Source organism: Cottoperca gobio, chromosome 5, assembly GCF_900634415.1.
Source record: "Cottoperca gobio chromosome 5, fCotGob3.1, whole genome shotgun sequence".
Lineage (NCBI taxonomy): Eukaryota > Metazoa > Chordata > Actinopteri > Perciformes > Bovichtidae > Cottoperca > Cottoperca gobio.
Genome location: NC_041359.1, coordinates 12,577,613 through 12,595,863, shown reverse-complemented (window position 1 = coordinate 12,595,863; position 18,251 = coordinate 12,577,613). Strand labels below are relative to the sequence as shown.

Below are 18,251 nucleotides of genomic sequence, written 5' to 3'. Positions count from 1 at the left end.
AATGTAGGATAGAGTGCTTTTGGAGTTTGACCCTTACTCGGGAGTTAGTCAGAATATTGCCGACCTTGCTGCTTCAGTTTTGACCTTTTGTTTTTTTATCTGGCTCTTGTGGACCTCCCAACTTAACAATAAAGTGAAGTGTAACAATAAACCACTGGAGTACCCCCCTAACCTCAGTTTGGTTTGAGCCTTTTTTTTGTTCCTGATTAGCAAAACATTTCTACCATAGCAACCCCTCAGTTTGTGCTTCATTTGTTCAGTCTTGCTGTATATTCTTGGTCTCATGCTTCTTAATTAGTGCATTTACTTGGGAAAGACACACCATTATTTTCTGAATTTAAATGTGTAATATTTTCTCTATTGTTACAAACGTCAAAGCATTTCAAGAATCTTTATAGCAAGCAATGTTTATTAAAAAACAGATCTACTACAAGAACTACACATAGAATTATATAAGGCCTATTTGATTAAACTACTATTGCTATTACTGTACAATATTGTACCAAAAAAGAGTGTACCTCTGTAATGTACAACATTGTATATACAAAGTACATCTGAACACAGGATTCTCCAGTAATACAGAGACAACTATAAATAGATTTGACATTACAGTCTTTTTTTTTTTTTAGTTCTGCTGTTTTCAAATGGACACAAAAATGCATATTTAACAATATTCAATTCTGAGAAATCATCCCCACACAGTTAGTCCACACGCAAGCCAAGTTGTTCAATTGCACGATGATTGATTTGAGATCGAAGAGGGTCCCAGCTCCCCTTAGCGGCACAGCCGGGACAAAACACACCAACCAACCACATGCATGTCTGTATGTGTGAGTGTGTGTGTGTGCTGATAAGACAAACACACACAGTCACAATCCCTCCAGTTGTCATGATGAGGTAAGAGCAACACAGATGCACCAGGTAATACACGTATACAGTATACAGAGATAAAAAATAAACCTTAACAAGTATAATTCATTACCTGGTAGAGAGCATACAGGGATGCAGTATGTGCTGTATTTCTGGGAGGGGAACAGGCGTGATAGAGGGGACTATGTGGACGCCTCAGTAAATTTAGTTCAATACCGTTTCAAGAAAATACAATTATTCTGTATAATTCAGTTTACCCTGAATGGCACGTGTACACATTTGATGTCAGTGTTTGCAAACTCATTCACATATTCCTTAATTACATAATCAGATCTAATTTTGCAAAGGTACATTTTAGCAAATAATATATATATATATAAAAAAAAAGTCCTTGGATTTGGGTTTTCATGTCCTCTTTCTACTCAAGTCTGCCAGCCGAGACAACATATCATGTACATACCTGCAGGCTTTCTATCTGGTCACATGTACACAGTGATTATTTATTCAGCACCAAGGCTGCTGGGAGAAGTGTGTTCCTGTGTGTCTCCAGAGAATTACTGTTGGGTGGCATCCCTATATGATGGGTGAGGCAAAGGGTGGGGGGTGAGGCAAAGGGTGGGGGGGTGAGGTGCATACATACTCTACATCCACGCATGCTCACACAGGCGCACACACATGCACACACCCAGACAGCTACACAGTTCAACATTTTTTTTCCATTACAGATTCTGAGCATTAATTAACAACTGGGAACAAAAAGTAATAACAAAAGCAGAACAGCATTGCTTGAAGACGCATTGGATGAGGTGGTTGGTTGTGTTTCTATCTAAAAAAAACACACTCAAGAGGATCCTCAGCTCCATGCTTCCAGTTATCATCATGATTATTAAAACATACATACACACCATTAGAATAATATAACCCTTTTTACTGTTAAGTCTGAAGTATATACTTAAAGGAGCAAGCTGTAACTTAGTTAGAAGTCGTCCCGTTGCTGGTACTGCAGATATATAAGCCGCCAGCTCGCCATAGTGGCTGCTGTGTATGACCCCAGCATGCAAGGAAAACCTGAAAGGCGTTTTTAGCTGCCACAAAACACCAACACACACACATTTGGAGAGAATGTGTGTGTATGTGTACAGTCCAACATTACCTATAAAAATGCTGGGTTTCAGTGGTCCCCTACACACATAACAGAGCTGCAGGAGAGAAGCAGCGTAATGCCTCAAACTACCAGCTTTCATTATCTGTATTGCTATATGTTTATTTAGAATTACTGGTGGCCATATTTGGCTTTGGAGAACACGGCTCCTGCTATGCTCCTGTTGTGAATAGTACTGAACAGTAATAAAATAAAATAAATCACCAACATATCAAACACTGGAGGAAGAGATAAAATAAAGCCCTGGATCACATGACTTACACGGATATTTGGCCCAGTTTTCTTTCCTTTCATCATCTCAAAAGCCCACCTTTATCTCCAGTCTTCCACTTCTGAAGCAGCAATTCAGTGTGTTTCATTTCTACACAGAGAGAGAGCTTAGCATTTCACAGTCTATTCTCATGGGTCATTAAAAACAAAATAAAGAATGTCATGTCTACTATACAGAAAATCAAACAGTGCTTTTTGTTCCTCACTTAGATCTGTGTGTAAAGGCAAGTAACACTCCTGCACGCCCACTCAAACACACTTTCAAACATCACAAACTAGTGTATGCTAGCTGTGGGTGTCCATCCTGAGTTCTGTTCCCTTGTTTTAAATCCAGTGATGCCTGGGATCTCTGCGGTGGCAAAAGAAAAAGAAGTCTTTTCTCATCGACGCCCTCAGATAGTTGACCTGCAGTAAGCAGAGCTGCCAGGAGAGGGCCGAAAAAACTCTTGACACTTAAAGGGAACATGGCGTCTTAAGAACTCGCCGGGACACCAAGAAGTGAATGCTACACATGAGTAGTGGGTTAGGTCTTGTGTGAAACAAATACAGTGCTTTCTGCACCTGCTGTAGAAGAGCTGTAAGAATGTAAGAGTTTGTAAGAATCAGTATCGTGGGTCAGATTGAGAAGTCCTAAGCCGGGCAGGATTTGTCGTTAGACTGGGGTGGAGGTGGAGGAGGGGTGTGAGGGAGAGAGTGTGTGTGGCCTGTAAGTGGAGGGGGAGGTGTAGGGGGCACAGTGGAGGTCGGGGAACCCATGGCTGGACTGCCACTTCCACTCTTAGGGAACACCACCGGCTTGGGCCTTGTTGCTGGGGGGCGCAGCTCTCTGAAGGAAGGTACAGATGAGGAGAGGGAGGAAGAAGAGAGAGAGGGGGATGTGGCGGAGGGCAGTGGGCTCCGCGGCTGGCTCTTGGTCGGGCGGAAGGAGGAGGGCACGTCACTGGCGGAGGAGGCGCTGCGCTGAAGCGGGTGGGCGTGTGAGGAGCCCCCCTCGCTGTCCCGTAACAGACGGGAGTGGAGCGGACTGGAAGGCTCCGAGGCTCCTCCTCCACCACCACCACAGACGCCTTTCAGCTGCTCCAGTGTGTCCAGCACTACGTCAGGGGTGTGTGTATGCTTCGAGGTGCTCTGTCTCTCCAATTTACTGAGATCACTCAGCGCAGAGCTCATTGTAGCCTCAATGTCCTGAGACAGACAGAAAAGTAAGTATTACCTGGTGCATACAACTACTTAAAGTAGCAGATGGGGATGTGAGTGATCTGAAGATGTACCTGTGAGCTGTGCTCCACCTGGGCTATGACCTCAGGGTCCAGTGGCCTGTGGTTGCTGAAGCTCTTAGAGCGGCCCGCTGTAGTTGTCTTGCGCAACTGTGGACTCTCCACCTACATGGTCATAATGTCCTTAATTAAATGCTTGCTAAAAATGAAACAAAAAAAGTCCATGCACTACAACGGCTCTCCCTGTGTTGCCTTTAATTCTCGCACAGTAAATGAAGAATTAGTTCATGAAGACTTTTATCCGTTGTTGTATTCTAGAATTCAAGGTAACACGGGGCGAGTAATTGATATACAAATGGTCCTTTTGTGGGTGAAGCATTCCTTTGATGTGTTGAAGGCAAGATGTTAAAGTACCTTGGTCTTGAGAGAGGAGTGGCGAGTGACTGAGTTGAGGATGCTGTGAGCGCTGACAGGTCGTTTGTCTCCAGTTTCTTTCACCAGAGCACCACCAACAGGAAGAGAAGCAGTTCTCACCCCTCCCCCTCCCCCTCCCCCTCCTCCTCCTCCCCCGGCTCCTGGACTTGTACTGTCGCTCTCCGAGCTCCGGAATGCTCTTCGGATGCTGCCGGACTCCGGACGTTTCCTCAGCCTGAATGAGACAAATATTCCTTTACTGTGTTGTTGTGATTCAGTTTCAGGGGAAGAAATCTTCTGCTGTCTGTTCCTCACATTTCTTCTTTAACAATCTTTGATATACTATGAATAGTCTGAAACATACTTGTTTAGGTTGGCCAGGTAGATGTCAGCCACATGAGCTCCAGTAGGAGAGGCAGCGCTGACTCTAGTAGACACTCTCTCCTCCAGCAGCTCCCTGCTGTCCACATCGGGCTTTGGACTTCCCCTGCCCCCGTCAGACCTGAAACAACCAAGCGCTGGTTTATAAGTCATTTCTGTTGACTCATATACAGAGTTTTCCAGATGGTCAGATTGAAGAACGAGTGTCATTTCTCAAAACTCTACAAAAGAGGCCTTGAGTAAAATATTATCATGATCAATATTCACGACACAAAAAGAATGCTATAATTTGTTATTCTGTTGCTTATGCAGATGTTGGATGAAGACTGGACTGGAACACATCTTACGTGTCTTGCACCACAATGTACTGATGCGGCACCAGCCCGACCACTCCGTTGTGTCGTCCCTCCCACCAGTCGTCAGAGGCTCGCTGGTACAGAAGCAGAGATGCGCCCTTCTTGAACGATAGCTCCCGACTAGTCCGGCCGGAGTAGTCAAACCGAGCGATGGCTTCGAACGGGTCGGACTCTGAAACGGCCAAGGAGCCTGAGATTCAGAGGATGGCGGACAGACCCAGGAAGTGGACAGAGAAGCAGGGGGCAGCGACAAATGAGAGAGAAAAAGAGAGGTGGAAGAGAGGGGAAGCCAGATTAGTGCATAGCAGGTTAGTGCTGCTGTATTTAGTGACAGCACAAATGTTAAAATTGCTGAGCAGTAACAAAGCAGCGTAATAAACGTGTTACTGGGAGAAGGATGTGAGCTGGTTTAAATGGTTAGAGCCACAACTGGTGAGAAAAGCAGGATGAGATTTCATAAACTGGTGACACAGGAAACTTGCTTCATTAAGTAGAGTATATAAAGAACATGTATTGCATGTAATCCTGTGTGTGTGTGTGTGTGTGTGTGTGTGTGTGTGTGTGTGTGTGTGATGTACCATCTTCGCTGTTGTGGCGGACAGAGACGGTGTCAGGCGCAGGCTCTTCCACAAGGGGGGGCTCACAGTGTGGACTATCACTGAGGTGGACACAGAGCAGATGAGGTTAGAGGACACAATGACAACATGTGCTGATGACTCACAGCCTGACCTCATATTCCTTCTTTTCATTCTTTTAAAAATCACATAACATCATACTGTATGCACCACGCCACTGCTTAGTGTCACGATTATAACCATGTTACAAACTTCTACACTCCCTGAAATCCAAAAATGATTCTATTAAAAATGTGCCGTCTGTCTCCTTCTGAGACCTAGAACTGAGTTTAGGTGCAACCAGGGTCACAGTCAGGATTTCATGAGTCCAAGTCACCCCCCACCCTCAGAAAGCTGACCTAACACTAAAAAGAAAGTCTTGTAATTTCTTTGATTATTTAGAGTTATTTATATACTGTACATAATGAAATGTGTGCGAGTTGTTGAATGATTATTTTGTGTATTGATAACTGCAGGGAGTAACATTCTGGTGGGAACATGGTGAATGCCTTGTTTAGCAATTAACCTCTTCTAATTAAATTCTGCTATACTGAGACTACATTGAGTCTGAAATCCACCAAAGAAATACCCACTATATGTCCATTTTAATTGCTGAATGTAGGACCCCCCCCCCCCCAGGTTGCTAAAACCCAATTCCCAGAAGAAGTACAGTATCAGTCACATGACCAAGCTACGGTGCAACAAAGCCCAGCCATGCCAGTTTGATAACATTTTCTGTCTACACTTTCTACAGTAGAGACTGAGAGCTTCTCCTCCAGCATGACCAACAGTCTAAACAACCGCACTGACTGGCAGTAATCATAATAACTGGTGCCGAGGCTTGTCATTACAGTCAAATTGACCCTTGTGTGCATTGTGGTGTGTGTGTGAGTGTGTGCATGCTGATGTGGTCAGGCGGTACTTAAGTCTCCTGTGTGATGGAGGGTAAGCTGATCCTCGTGGCCCTCTTGGCCCTGAGCGGAGTAGACAAGCTGAGCCCCCCCATCACTCTGCGGCAGCCCCTAAATCAACCACTTGCCCCCCCCCCCCCCCCCTCTTTCTTGTCTCCTCATCATCTTCAACCCCCTTCTAGTTAGGCAACCTAGGACAAGACATTCCCTGCTGTCCTATTAGCTTTAGCAATTCCACTTCCTGCCCTAAACGACTCATCAGACTCCCCCCCCCTCACATACACACTCTGCCCTCACCAGAAGTCATCCCCAGCTCCAGGGACGGTGTATATAGCGCCCTGCATGTCCTGCGGTCCGGGGAAGATGGTGTCGTGGTGGATGATAATAGTTTTAATGAGCTCGTTGACGTGGGCCTGGCAAGAGACCTGGTCGTTGCCCTCGGGGACAGACATCAGGGTGGGGCCGAAACAGATGGCCAGGTTGTAAGGGTCCATCATGTTGTCCTCGCTGTACTGGGATAGGCTGGGCGAAAGGGAAAGCAGAGTCATTACCTCTTCCTTATATCTTAAATGTATAATATATACAAAACTGACTGTGCACACAAACAACCACGACACGTCATTTGTAGCCGAGCCCCCCCCCCCCGCTTGTGCATATGTCGGATTGCACGAGGTAACAGTAAACACTACCCCAGCCTGCATCAATACATTACTTCATTTGTACACTGTGGTGATGGAGGCTCTGATGATGTGTGTGTGTTTCAGTGTGTGAGAAGAAGCAGGAGCGTGTGGGAGCGGGTGACCGTCAATCACGTGCGGAAAAGAAGAAGCTCCCCTTCTGTCTCTGCTTGGTTTCCCCAGGAGTCTCAAATTTCAGGTCTCCCACGTCCCTTTTCTTTTCGTCTCTCACTCCCTTTTGCTACCTCCCTTTACTGAAAGGCTCCGTCGTGGTTTTTCAGGGATGGATTAGACAGTGTGGAATGTGTGTCCCTACATGCGTGTGTGTGTGTGTGTGTGTGTGTGTGTGTGTGTGTTAATTGTGTAATAACATTTTGGTGTAAACCACTTCTTACTATAATAAACTTTATTTATTATTTAATTTATAGTGCGCCTTTCAAAACAATGTAAATTAAATCAGACAATTACAACATACAAGTTAAAAAAGAAATAAAATACCCAAAAGTAACATGACACAAGCCCATCCTATTATAGCTCCTATTGCACCTTTTAATTAAAACAAGGCTTAGAATAAAAATAATAATACTATAAATACATTTATTTGTATTTTTATGTGACCTATAAAAACTCTAAGATAGTTTTGAAAGTGCACTTCTGGATATTGCACATTTGTTGAGTTGTAGTAACCCTAATATAGGGAATAAATGATAAGACCAATACAATAATACAACAATCATAAAACTGAAAGGTGCTTTGTACAAGGATGGCTATTTGAAAGTGACTTTGAGGGTGGTGTCATGTGACACATATTAGCATTAATTGAAAAGGTCTCTCATCTCTCACACATTTTGTTCTCAGTGGTCAGAGTAACAGTTGCAGTATTTGGCTGCTCAGCGGAGGGAATTTAGTTTTGCGAGATGAAAATGTTTGCACAATTGCACGTGTGATTTAATAAACGTTTGAAGAATATTGACACAAGCCTCTCAGTATGCGATAATCACATATTGTTAAAGCTTATATCTTATTTAGTTTCCTGAGACTGTCACAGTGGTGTTAGTTTAATTAGTTGAATATCACGCTGCTATCACGTTACTTCTATCTTCTACCTTGTTTGTGAGATTTGGCCTCGTTTCAAATTGTACACCCCAGGCAAGAAACTATCCTGAAACTCAAATATTGTCACATCGTGACACTGTGTACACCGTTTCACTGTGTACAATGTGTAGTTGCCTTTGCAACTGTGAATTTGTTCTTTGTAATGTAAGCTATATATTATTATTAAAAAAATAATTTCATAACTTCTAACCTAGAACAAAAATCAATCAAATTTATTATTATTATTATCTATTATATATATATTCAGTGTGCTTTACAGACTGCACAGGATACGACACCCTCTGTCCTTAGACCCTTGCATCGCACAAGGAAAAACGTGAGTGAGAGTGTGTGTGTGTGTGTGTGCGTGCGTGCGTGTGCGTATGAGTGTCCTGCTACTCACTGGTTGAGGAAGGAGAACAGGTATCTCATAATGATGAGGGTTTTGCTCGGCAGAGATTTTAGAACTTTCTTAACGTGGACTGCCCGCTCGTGGAGGCTCTCCATCGCTGGAAAAAGAACACAGCCACGAAGGCCACGAGATTACTCACACAATCAAGCACATGAATGCACGCTCACACGAACGGACAATAAGACGAGAGACTTACAAACACAGGATATGAGGTCATGGAAAACTTCCTTCGGGAAGAGGGCGTGGTCCAGTCCTCTAAAGTAGAGCTTCAGGACGCCAGCGATGGAGTCCATGTCGTGGTCATTCTGGTCCCCTGCCAGCGGGTCCTCACCTATATCGGGACAAGAACACAGACAGAGGAGGGCGTGGGGGAGAAAATATAATAAAGCACTGGACAAACCTAGTTTGTTTAAAATGCTCAGGTTTCCAGTTGGATGAAAGTCTTACCTCTCTCAAAGGCATTCTTGATGTCATTGACTTCCACCTGAGAGCCCGATACTCTGAAGATGCCCTCATGCTGCAGACCTACACACACATAAACACACACTGGTGTTTAAACCTGGAGATTTTGCATCTTTGTTGTTGTTTAAAGCGAAGACTTTGGGTACAATTCCCACTTAAATTAGATCCAGAACCAATCACACTCGACTTAACAAGGCAGCCAATCGGTGCACAGGAGAAGCCGATGCCTAACCTATCGCATCACTGGAGAATTTCACTCACCATGGCGACTGATGAAGCGGATGCAGCTCTCGACCATCAGAGGAATGGCTTCGCCAGACTCCTACGACAGGGGGAGAGGAATTACTCTCCACAGAGGAACACAAGACAGGAGACCGGTGTGGAAATAAAACACAGCGCACATCTTGTCAGGGAGGATTTCCGCACACAAGTCTGCACACGCACATGCATCGGTGCACACATTTATGTGTGTGGGGGGAAAGAGGGGGGCGAGGGGGGGCACAGTACCCAGCTGTTGCTAGGAGACAGAGCTTTTTCCTTTTCCCTTTGTTTGTTTGGGGTTTACAGAAATCTCTGGGAGGTTAGGCTGTGGTTGGTAGTTTGGCCGATAGACTTGCCCATTGTTCTGTGAATCCCCGTGCGGTTTTAAAATGAAAAAATAAATAAAAATAAAGACTATAATTTTAAATAAACAATCATTTGATTTCTCTGTAAAGAGAGAGCTGGTGGCCAAAACACAAGATACCCACAAGGGGGAGCCACAAACATGAGAGGCCCCGATGGAGAAGTTGCTTTTGATCACTTGTGTGTTGTTCCAGATTGCACGACAGCCCACCAATGTATTGATCTGAGTAATAACCATAGTGCCGTCAACCCTCTAGGTGCCCGTACACCCTGTAGGCGGAGGACACCGGGAGAATACATGTGGCTCGAGTTAAAAACAAAAGCTACGGCGGCTCTAACTGAGAAGCTGACAGCCGCTCAGAAACAAAGACGCACACTTATGACAGATAATTACCTGCTTCCGTACCGCTGAATTTCTCCGTCCGCTACACACACAGAGAGAGAGAGCGAGAGAGAGAGAGAGAGAGAGAGAGAGAGAGAGAAAGAAACAGCACTCTGTCATTATGTCTCCAGAAGAAAGTCTATTTATACTCGCACAACTTTGGTAACGCTCTATTTGTACACACAGACACATATGCACATGTGTTGAAAATATCTATAAAGAGTGAAAGGGAAAATAATACCCCTGGCTGCCAAGAAATCAAGCTAAAACGCTGCTACGGTATATGCGAGCGAGTGTGTGTGTGTGTGTGTGTGCATATTTCCTTCCTTCACCACACCTACCTGGCAAGGCAACAGTCAGTCTTCTGACCTAAAGGAGCAAGAAACAGGAAGAGGGGAGAGAGAGAGAGAGATAGAGAGTTATAGTAGAAGCAGGACACATTGAGATGCGATCGACAGAAAACTTCCCACTGAAGCTACACACACAATTTAGGAGAGGTTTTTCCTGTAAGGTTGTGGAAACGCAGTCACATTCGGCCAGGAGGAACCCCCCCCCCCCCCTACACTTAAACACACAGCTGCATCCCCATATGGTCACTGTCACTGTGACCTAGCCTTCCACTCACATGCACACACGCACAGACACACACACGCACATCACTTGTGATTATTACATATATTAAACCCACTCTGCTTCCCTGCATGAGGCCTGATGTGTCATATTAAACCACTTATCTCTCTGATCTGCTCCCTATGCCGCCTCGGGGCACCAAGCCTTTCCCCAAATCCATCTCCCTCCCACTGGGTGGGGGGCCTCCCAGTACACACTCACATACACACTCACACACACAGGACACAAGGACAATGTCTAAAAGCCATGAAGGACAGTCCCACTCACTCTCTCCCATGGTCTTGTCGATGAGGTCATGCTTGGCCTCCAACTTGGTGATCAGGTTCCTGCCTTCCAGAAACTCCTTCAGCTTCTACAACACACAAAGACAGACACACACACACACGTGTAAGATTATGCTCATCATATATAACCGCACTAATGCTCCGGACAAATGATCGATGGCCATAACTAGCACTGACCGTGAAGTAAAACTGCTCCGTTTCCTGCTGATTGGCCCGTCGCTTGGCCAGGCTGGGCTTGCTGAGATAGGATTCACTGAAAGTGGACTTGACAGACTCCATGCTGTTGCTGTGATGGAAGCACTCGGAGACGTCGTAGTCCTCCACGGTCACCATGTCTTGGATGGTGGACAGTGTGGCCTCCATGGTTTTCTTCACCTGACGGGCAGTAAGGGAAGAGAAGACATAAAGAGGAAGCTGCGATTCGCACACGAGACAGCTGCAAAGGAGTAAAAGAGGAATTAATAATATCAAGCAGAAAGATGTCTGACCTCTTCATTCTCAATCTTGAGTGTGGAGAGGCGGGACTGCAGCTGCTGACACCTCTGGAGCAGCTCGCCTTCCAGCGGCTGCTGTGCACACACCACTCCCATCTACACACACACACACACACACACACACAGAGAACACAATGGAAAGTGAGAAAGTTAACAATTTGAGATGTTATCGGCATCACAAAAACAATCTTTCCAGTGTGGAGACTTAAAGGGACAGTTTATAACCAGTCTAAAGACCAACATTTAAAATAAATATGTTCCTATTACCAGCAGTGCTTTTTATAAATCTAGTATTTTCTTTGTACAGAGCAGCCTCTCTTCCATGAGCACGCTTCTGCGTGGCGATACAGTTGATGGGTCAATAAGAGGTATTTATCACTGAAGAAAAGACACTCCTAACAAGACTTGTACCGTGTCTCCCATGTGGGACTGGAAGTCAAAACGAGCTGGGGGGCAGAAGACGTTGTTGTAGGTCTCCATCAGTTTCTGTTTGTCTCCGTTGGCCTCCAGACTCTCTGCGGCTCCCTCCAGTGTCTCCATGCCAGAGTGTTTGGACGTCTCTACGTTCTGTTCTGCAGACAGGTACGTCCTCAGGGCTCGGTGCAGGCTGGCATGGTAGCCCAGGTCACAGCACTGTCACACACACACACACACACATGCTATAGAGATTACAGAGCTGCAGATCCACCAGAGCAGCTTCAAGTGGCAACCGTAAGGTTTCTTTCTTTTGTCCTGGAACTCGCTACCTGATCCCTTGAAATCTGTAGTCATGTCTCGCTTTTAAATGTTTTTTTCCAAATATTCAGTTAAACCTTCTATTTATCTTACTGGTCTAATCTCCAAGTTTCATAAACACTTGCATTGGATAGCAATTTGTCTCTGTATATTGCATCTGTCCCTAACAAAAATAAACCATAAATAAATAAAAATACATTAGCACACAATGCGTGGCATGCAAACACTGCTGGTTAAAGACATGTGCACAACACCACCCTGATGGGAGGAGTGCTGGGGAGTGAAGAGACAAAGAAGAGAAAGCATGCAGAGTCTGAAGCCTTCATTAGGAGCACTGAAGCTAATGTGAAGAGACTGACCGAGGGGCCACCAGCAGCTCACACACACACACACACACACACACACACACACACACACTTTATACTCACGTCAATGATGTCGGAGAGGTCGTGGATGTAATATTTGAAGACACAGCTGTTGGTGGCCTCCAGAGCGAGCAGGTACTCATTCCTGGCCTTGATGGCCTTCAGCTTGTTCTCTGTGTACTTGGCTTGTCGCTGATAAGAGGGAGAGAGGAAGAGATAGTAGAAAGAGAAAGAAAAAGAGACATTGTTGAGGAGAGAATGAAAGAAATCAGCCAAAAAAGGAGGGCAATGACAGGTAGAGAGAGGGACGGAAGGGAGAGAGATAATAGGTGTCAGTATTGATTATGGATAATAAGAAGTGGAGAATCATGTAGCTGTGACAGGCCCCAGCTGTAGTGGACAAGGTTAGCAATAAGCCAGTCGTGCACTCATAAATCATTCATGAGACACACGTCGTAAGTCAGTGTGACAACAGGTGGCGCAGTCTGAAACAGCTTTCCTCTCTCCAGTCCCCTCCACCCCCCGGGCAGGTCCGCTCACCTTCTCCTTCATCTTCTCAATTTTCTTGACACTGGAGCGTCGGACGGGCTTCTCATCGGTCTTGATGCTGGCCAAGGTGTCGGGGGAGCGCGGCGTCTGGCGGTCGGAGCGTCCCATCTGCTTCTCCTCCTGCTTCTCGGCATCTTTCAACTTGGACTCGGCATTGATGCTGTCAGTGTTGTACATGTGGTACGTCTTCATCACCTGGGTGTACAGAGGGTTGAGATTTGTAGGCAAACATGAGTGTGTGCACTTTTCCCCAGTGTGTGCGTGTCTTACTTCAGTTTTTTGGCAGGATTACACCATCAGCATAATGAGGATAGTGGAGCACTGAGGCATAATCCACAAACAGCGCAATATACACAGACAGATTTCGTTTGGCCGCTGGCATTAGAAAGTATTGCAGCGAATGAGTCACACGACCGGCCTCCTCTACTGTACAACACTACTGCACTTGGACGTGGTGGTAAGGGTTCGCCTTGAAGAGTTAAACACATGAAACGAATGTGTGTGTGCAGTGTCAGCCTTATTCCAGCGACCACCACCAGAGCCATCATTATACAGCTCAAACCCTGCCACAACACTGCAGACAGACACACTGCTCTGTCTATGAGTATGCATGCGAGCATGTGTGCGTCACTCAAACCAGATCTATTTCTATCTCTTACTATATACTATAATTACAGCACAATTACTTTTACAAGCCAAGCTGAGCTGCAGCTAGACACTGGGCTTGCTGCTCAGAGATGAGAGGAAACTGTGCCTTGCCCCCCCTCCCTCCCTTCTTTTGGCAGTACTATGGACACGTGTAAGCAGACACTATGAAGCCCCTGACAGCGTGAGAAGACCAAGACGGCCATAATGTCTGAAATATCAATGATTAAATCAGATGATCCGATTAGTAAGGATGTACACAACAGTGCCCTACAGAGGCTGAGGATACAGCCGGGATACCGTATCCACATTTGCGAGTTGACTGATGAATATTATTAATGTCTGTTAATTAAATCTGATAAACTCAATAAACATATAAAAAGGCCCATAATTCATCATTCTTTGAAATTCTTAATTTTCAGATTTTAACTGACTAATAATATTATTGTGAATACTGCTAACATACATGCTAACGGCTCGGTCTGGCTTGATATTTAGCAGGTATAATGTTTACTATGATCACCATGATTTAGGTTTAGCACGTTAGCATGCTAATAGTTGCTAATTAGCCCTTAACACAAAGTACAGCTGAGGCTAATAAGTATTTCATCATAAACCAAAACATTGGACAAATTAAAAGTCTGACCTAATGATGGCGTCAACTAAAAACGTAAAAAAGAGACGGTTACACCGAAAATCTAAAATACGTACTGCTAACCCCGACACTACAAGCTCTCCCCATTGAGCTGTACGAGATGCAAGACATCACAACACATAATTATGGATCCACATGTTGGGATTGCAATGTCAGTGGTTTCTCTTACCGTGTAAAGCTCATTAAGAACTTTCATCAGGTCCTCTTGCAGCTGTACGCCAACCTCTTTGCTCTGAAGGGACAGAGAGAGAGAGAGAGAGAGAAAGACAGGATTAATGTAGCTCACAGCTTTACTTACAACTTCTACCACTCAGTCATGGGGTCAACCGACTGCCCCATCATCAATCAAGACTGGATCTTCTGGCCAAATGAGAGCGGTGGACTCTCTAGTCCAGATAGATGAGCTAGGCAGTAATGGACTGATGTGGACTTTTAGGAGGAAGCTACAGATACTGATCTTTATATATTGGCAGGGAGGAAAAAAGAGCAAGACACAGAGGGCAAAAGGACGCCCAAGCGAAAGGCAGAGGGAGAGATGACGAAGTTACAAAAGAGACAAAAAAGGGAGGACGGGGAGTAATACAGGCACTACAATTCTCCAGACTTAACAGCCGGGAGCCACTAGTGACTGATGACTTCACAGCTAACACAGATCAGAAGACTTCATACAGTCACACAAGCGTACACACTCAAACACACAATTGCATTCACAGCTCCTCTTATACATTTCATTAATGACGCAAAGAGAGGCATACACTAGCGAAAAAGGAAGCACATGTGCACACACAGAGTCACACGTACAGAAAGAGAATTGACTTAAAGTTTCTAACTGTCATGTCTCAATTTAATACGGACATTTCTGACATTTCGACAGGCAACGTTTTGCAGTGAGTAGCACATTAACCCGTTAAAAGGAAGCAGGAGGAGATTTGTCTTTAGAGAATTTAATTCCAATACATTTTTGACGTTATATATTGTGGTTATGGTTGATACTGGGGCAGGATCAGCAAAGAGAAAAAAAGAAAATAATTGACCAAAGAACTTGAAATGATTCAAAACAAATCCTGAATTGGCCCTCCTGCTCCTAGACTGGTACGTCACACGTCTTTATGGAATACATGAGAAATGTGGTTTTACATCAAAATATGAATATACGTTTCCCATTGTCATATTACAGTTATTAATACACATTATCAAGATCTTTATGACACAAGATGCTGGTGCTCATGAAAACATACTGTAGGGGCTGGAACAGGTAAGTGAAAGCAGGGGACAAGTATGGGGGGGGGAATAAAGGAGGAGATAGAAAAAAAGCAAAAACAATTGAAAGGAATGCAGACTGAAAGCAAGAACAGATTTTCTCCAGCGCATGTTGAGCATCTGTGTTCTCTTGGAAGAGGGCACAGAAGGGGGGGGGGGGGGGGGGGGGGGTGTAGTGGGGGTTCAGAGGTGAGCCGGTAAAAAGTGAAGGGTGGTAAGGTGGAAGTTGTCTCATAAAATAAAGGTGGCGAACGGAAGGAAAAGGGAGGGAGTAGACGATGTTTACATGCTGACGGAGGGAGGTGGGAGGGTGATGGAGGAGGAAACAGAAATCACATTCATTAAACTATTTTGGACAATTACCGAGAGCAGAAAGGTCAGGAGCAGAGGAAGCAGGGAAGAGATTTAAGGTAGCGCGGCAGGAGAGAGAGGTAACAGGATAGATACTTTATTAATCCCCAGGGAAATTACTGAGCTTGTCTTGCCCTCGCTCTTTAAAGTGCTGAAGGAGGTTCATATTAGGTGACAACCAGTCAGACTACAGCCAGTCTTCAAGCAACGAGCCCTCCTATCCATCAACTGTGGCTCTCGACCTTTGGACTTCTCGTCTTGCCCGTGGTCGTCCGTCTGGTTCGGCAAAAATGGCGACAGAAACTAGCAACTAGCCCGCTTCATTACTGTCCTGTGTACTCATTAATACAGTTACTGACTCATTAGTGCTTCTTAACTTTCAGTGACGAGATCTCGTAAACACTCCCGCTGTGCTAACAGGATCACTCTGCACTGCTATCCACACCGGATGAGATGAATGTGATGACTTCTCTTATACGGCTCGTGCTGTTCGCCTCCATGAGCTGTGTGTGCTGTGCGTGTTATCGCCCCTGGCATTACTGGTATTCAAGCCACTGACTGGAAATGTTATAAATGAACAAATGATATACTTAATTAGCCATCAGTGCCTTCTCTGTGTACATGTGCACAGCCTGTTTATGACCCAGACATGATGCAAGCAACCCTTGTGCCAGAGAACAAGCAGCGTAAAAAAATAGAAATAGAAATCAATGCCCATGACTCGACCCAGTACCGAGAATAATAGGAGAGAAAGTGTGTCTTTTTTGTGTGCTGCTTTTCAGATGAGGGTGGAGGTGTGTGTGTGTGTGTGTCCTCATGGCTTGCGATCAGACTGTAAATGTAGTTCAAAGACAACCTATCGGGTTAGAAATCAGCAGCCTCTGCCATGACATTCCAGGCACAGACTGCTTCACTTTGCCTTCACACACACACACACACACACACACACACACACACACACACACACACACACACACACACACACACACACACACACACACACACACACACACACACACACACACACACACACACACACACACACACACACACACACACGCAACTTGTGAGGGCTTTCCACCGATTACATTCTTTTATTACACCCTATTGGTCCTCCTTACCTTAAACACCACCCTTAATATTTTAACCTAAACCCAGATCGGAGTAGTAATGGGTCATCATTTTGGAATAGTGTTATAGTTATATATAGTTATCGTGAATAGTTTATGCAACCAGCGTCTGGTCTTAAAAAATATATTTTTTCTCTTGTGTCTACGTTCAGTTCGGCTCTTTTCTGTTGCCACGCGCGTCAGAAGGAACATCATTTATTTTTCAAATACCCAACAATTTGGTGGAAATAAATACAAAGTTAGATGTGAAAAGTGTTCCAGCACTTTACGCTGTTTTCCCCCAGGGGTTTTGCTTGAAATGCCCAAATGACAAATGACCTCAACTCGTAGAAATGTCATCGCTCTAAAGGTCGTGCAGAACAAACAAGGATGCATACAAATCAAAACGTGAAGATTAAGTCTTTGCACCAAACTAATTATCTTTATATATTTATAAAACTTGCACTAAAACCCTGCTGTTAAAACTACAGTAGATTGGAGGTAAAAACAAAACAAAAAAAGAACATACACACACACTGAATTCCTGCTTGTATCTCAGTGTGATGCATTAACCCCCTGGTCTTGTGTATTTGGTCTAATATGTCCAGCCTGGAGGTGAACAACTGTTTCACAAGGGAAGACTCAGCCTTGGTATTTGCTCTACAAGGTCACAGTAAGCTCTGATCTCCAGAGAAATCTCTTTATCCCCTCTTTCTGTTCTCCATCTTGTCCTCTCATGTTGCCCCCACCCCCCCCTCTCTCTATTCCAGTTCCCTCAGGTCTCTTTTTTTCTGCTCTTCCTCCACATCTCCTCTTTCTCACCATTTCCCTGCCTCATCTCTTTTCTCACAGACTAGCAAGGCAGAGATCAGAGGAGACAAGAATGAGGCTGCTGTATGAGACACAGGCAACATAAACTCTCCCGGCCTGAGGTTCAGCTCCGTAGCAGCCAGTCAATAAATCAGCAACGACAGAAAACAGATTGTAGAGAGACGGACGGACAGGGCAAAGAACATGACATAGATTCAGCATATCGGGCTAGAGTCCTGCTGTGTTTGAGCGTGCGTTACCTTCTTGAAGAGGCGCCCTGAGTCCTCGCTGATCTGTGCGAAGCGGGGGATGATGTTGTTGAGGTAGAGGTCGGACAGTGTGGCGTGGTCGCGGCTCTCCCTCTTCACCTGAAGCAGCAACAGGTTCCAGCAGTTCACGGGGGATAAGATGCTGTGCTCCTTCCTACAAACAGAGAAACAGACAGTCTTAAAATGTATTTAAGGACCTAGGAGCATCTTCTTTTAGATAAATGACTAACATTAAGTCTCTTTCATCT

At 44.9% G+C, this 18,251-nt stretch overlaps 1 protein-coding gene across 3 annotated transcripts in view; it reads right to left on the bottom strand.

Annotated features, from left to right (window-relative positions):
* Positions 1-1,474: 1,474 nt before the first annotated feature.
* Positions 1,475-18,251, bottom strand: part of srgap2 (SLIT-ROBO Rho GTPase activating protein 2) — a 50,406-nt gene continuing 33,629 nt past the window's right edge. Inside the window, exons 3-23 of one of the 3 annotated variants that reach the window (XM_029431412.1) lie at positions 17,995-18,157; positions 14,374-14,436; positions 12,896-13,099; positions 12,419-12,547; positions 11,667-11,888; positions 11,250-11,351; positions 10,939-11,136; positions 10,745-10,829; positions 10,189-10,216; positions 9,860-9,890; positions 9,103-9,163; positions 8,827-8,904; positions 8,576-8,710; positions 8,371-8,476; positions 6,493-6,717; positions 5,249-5,328; positions 4,662-4,842; positions 4,298-4,435; positions 3,934-4,168; positions 3,574-3,684; positions 1,475-3,487 (exon numbers count right to left, since the gene is read on the bottom strand). In XM_029431412.1, coding sequence (XP_029287272.1) covers positions 2,933-3,487; positions 3,574-3,684; positions 3,934-4,168; positions 4,298-4,435; positions 4,662-4,842; positions 5,249-5,328; positions 6,493-6,717; positions 8,371-8,476; positions 8,576-8,710; positions 8,827-8,904; positions 9,103-9,163; positions 9,860-9,890; positions 10,189-10,216; positions 10,745-10,829; positions 10,939-11,136; positions 11,250-11,351; positions 11,667-11,888; positions 12,419-12,547; positions 12,896-13,099; positions 14,374-14,436; positions 17,995-18,157 — 3,130 coding nt within the window. In that variant the 3' untranslated portion in view covers positions 1,475-2,932. The other 2 variants (XM_029431411.1, XM_029431413.1) reach the window with 2 other exon arrangements.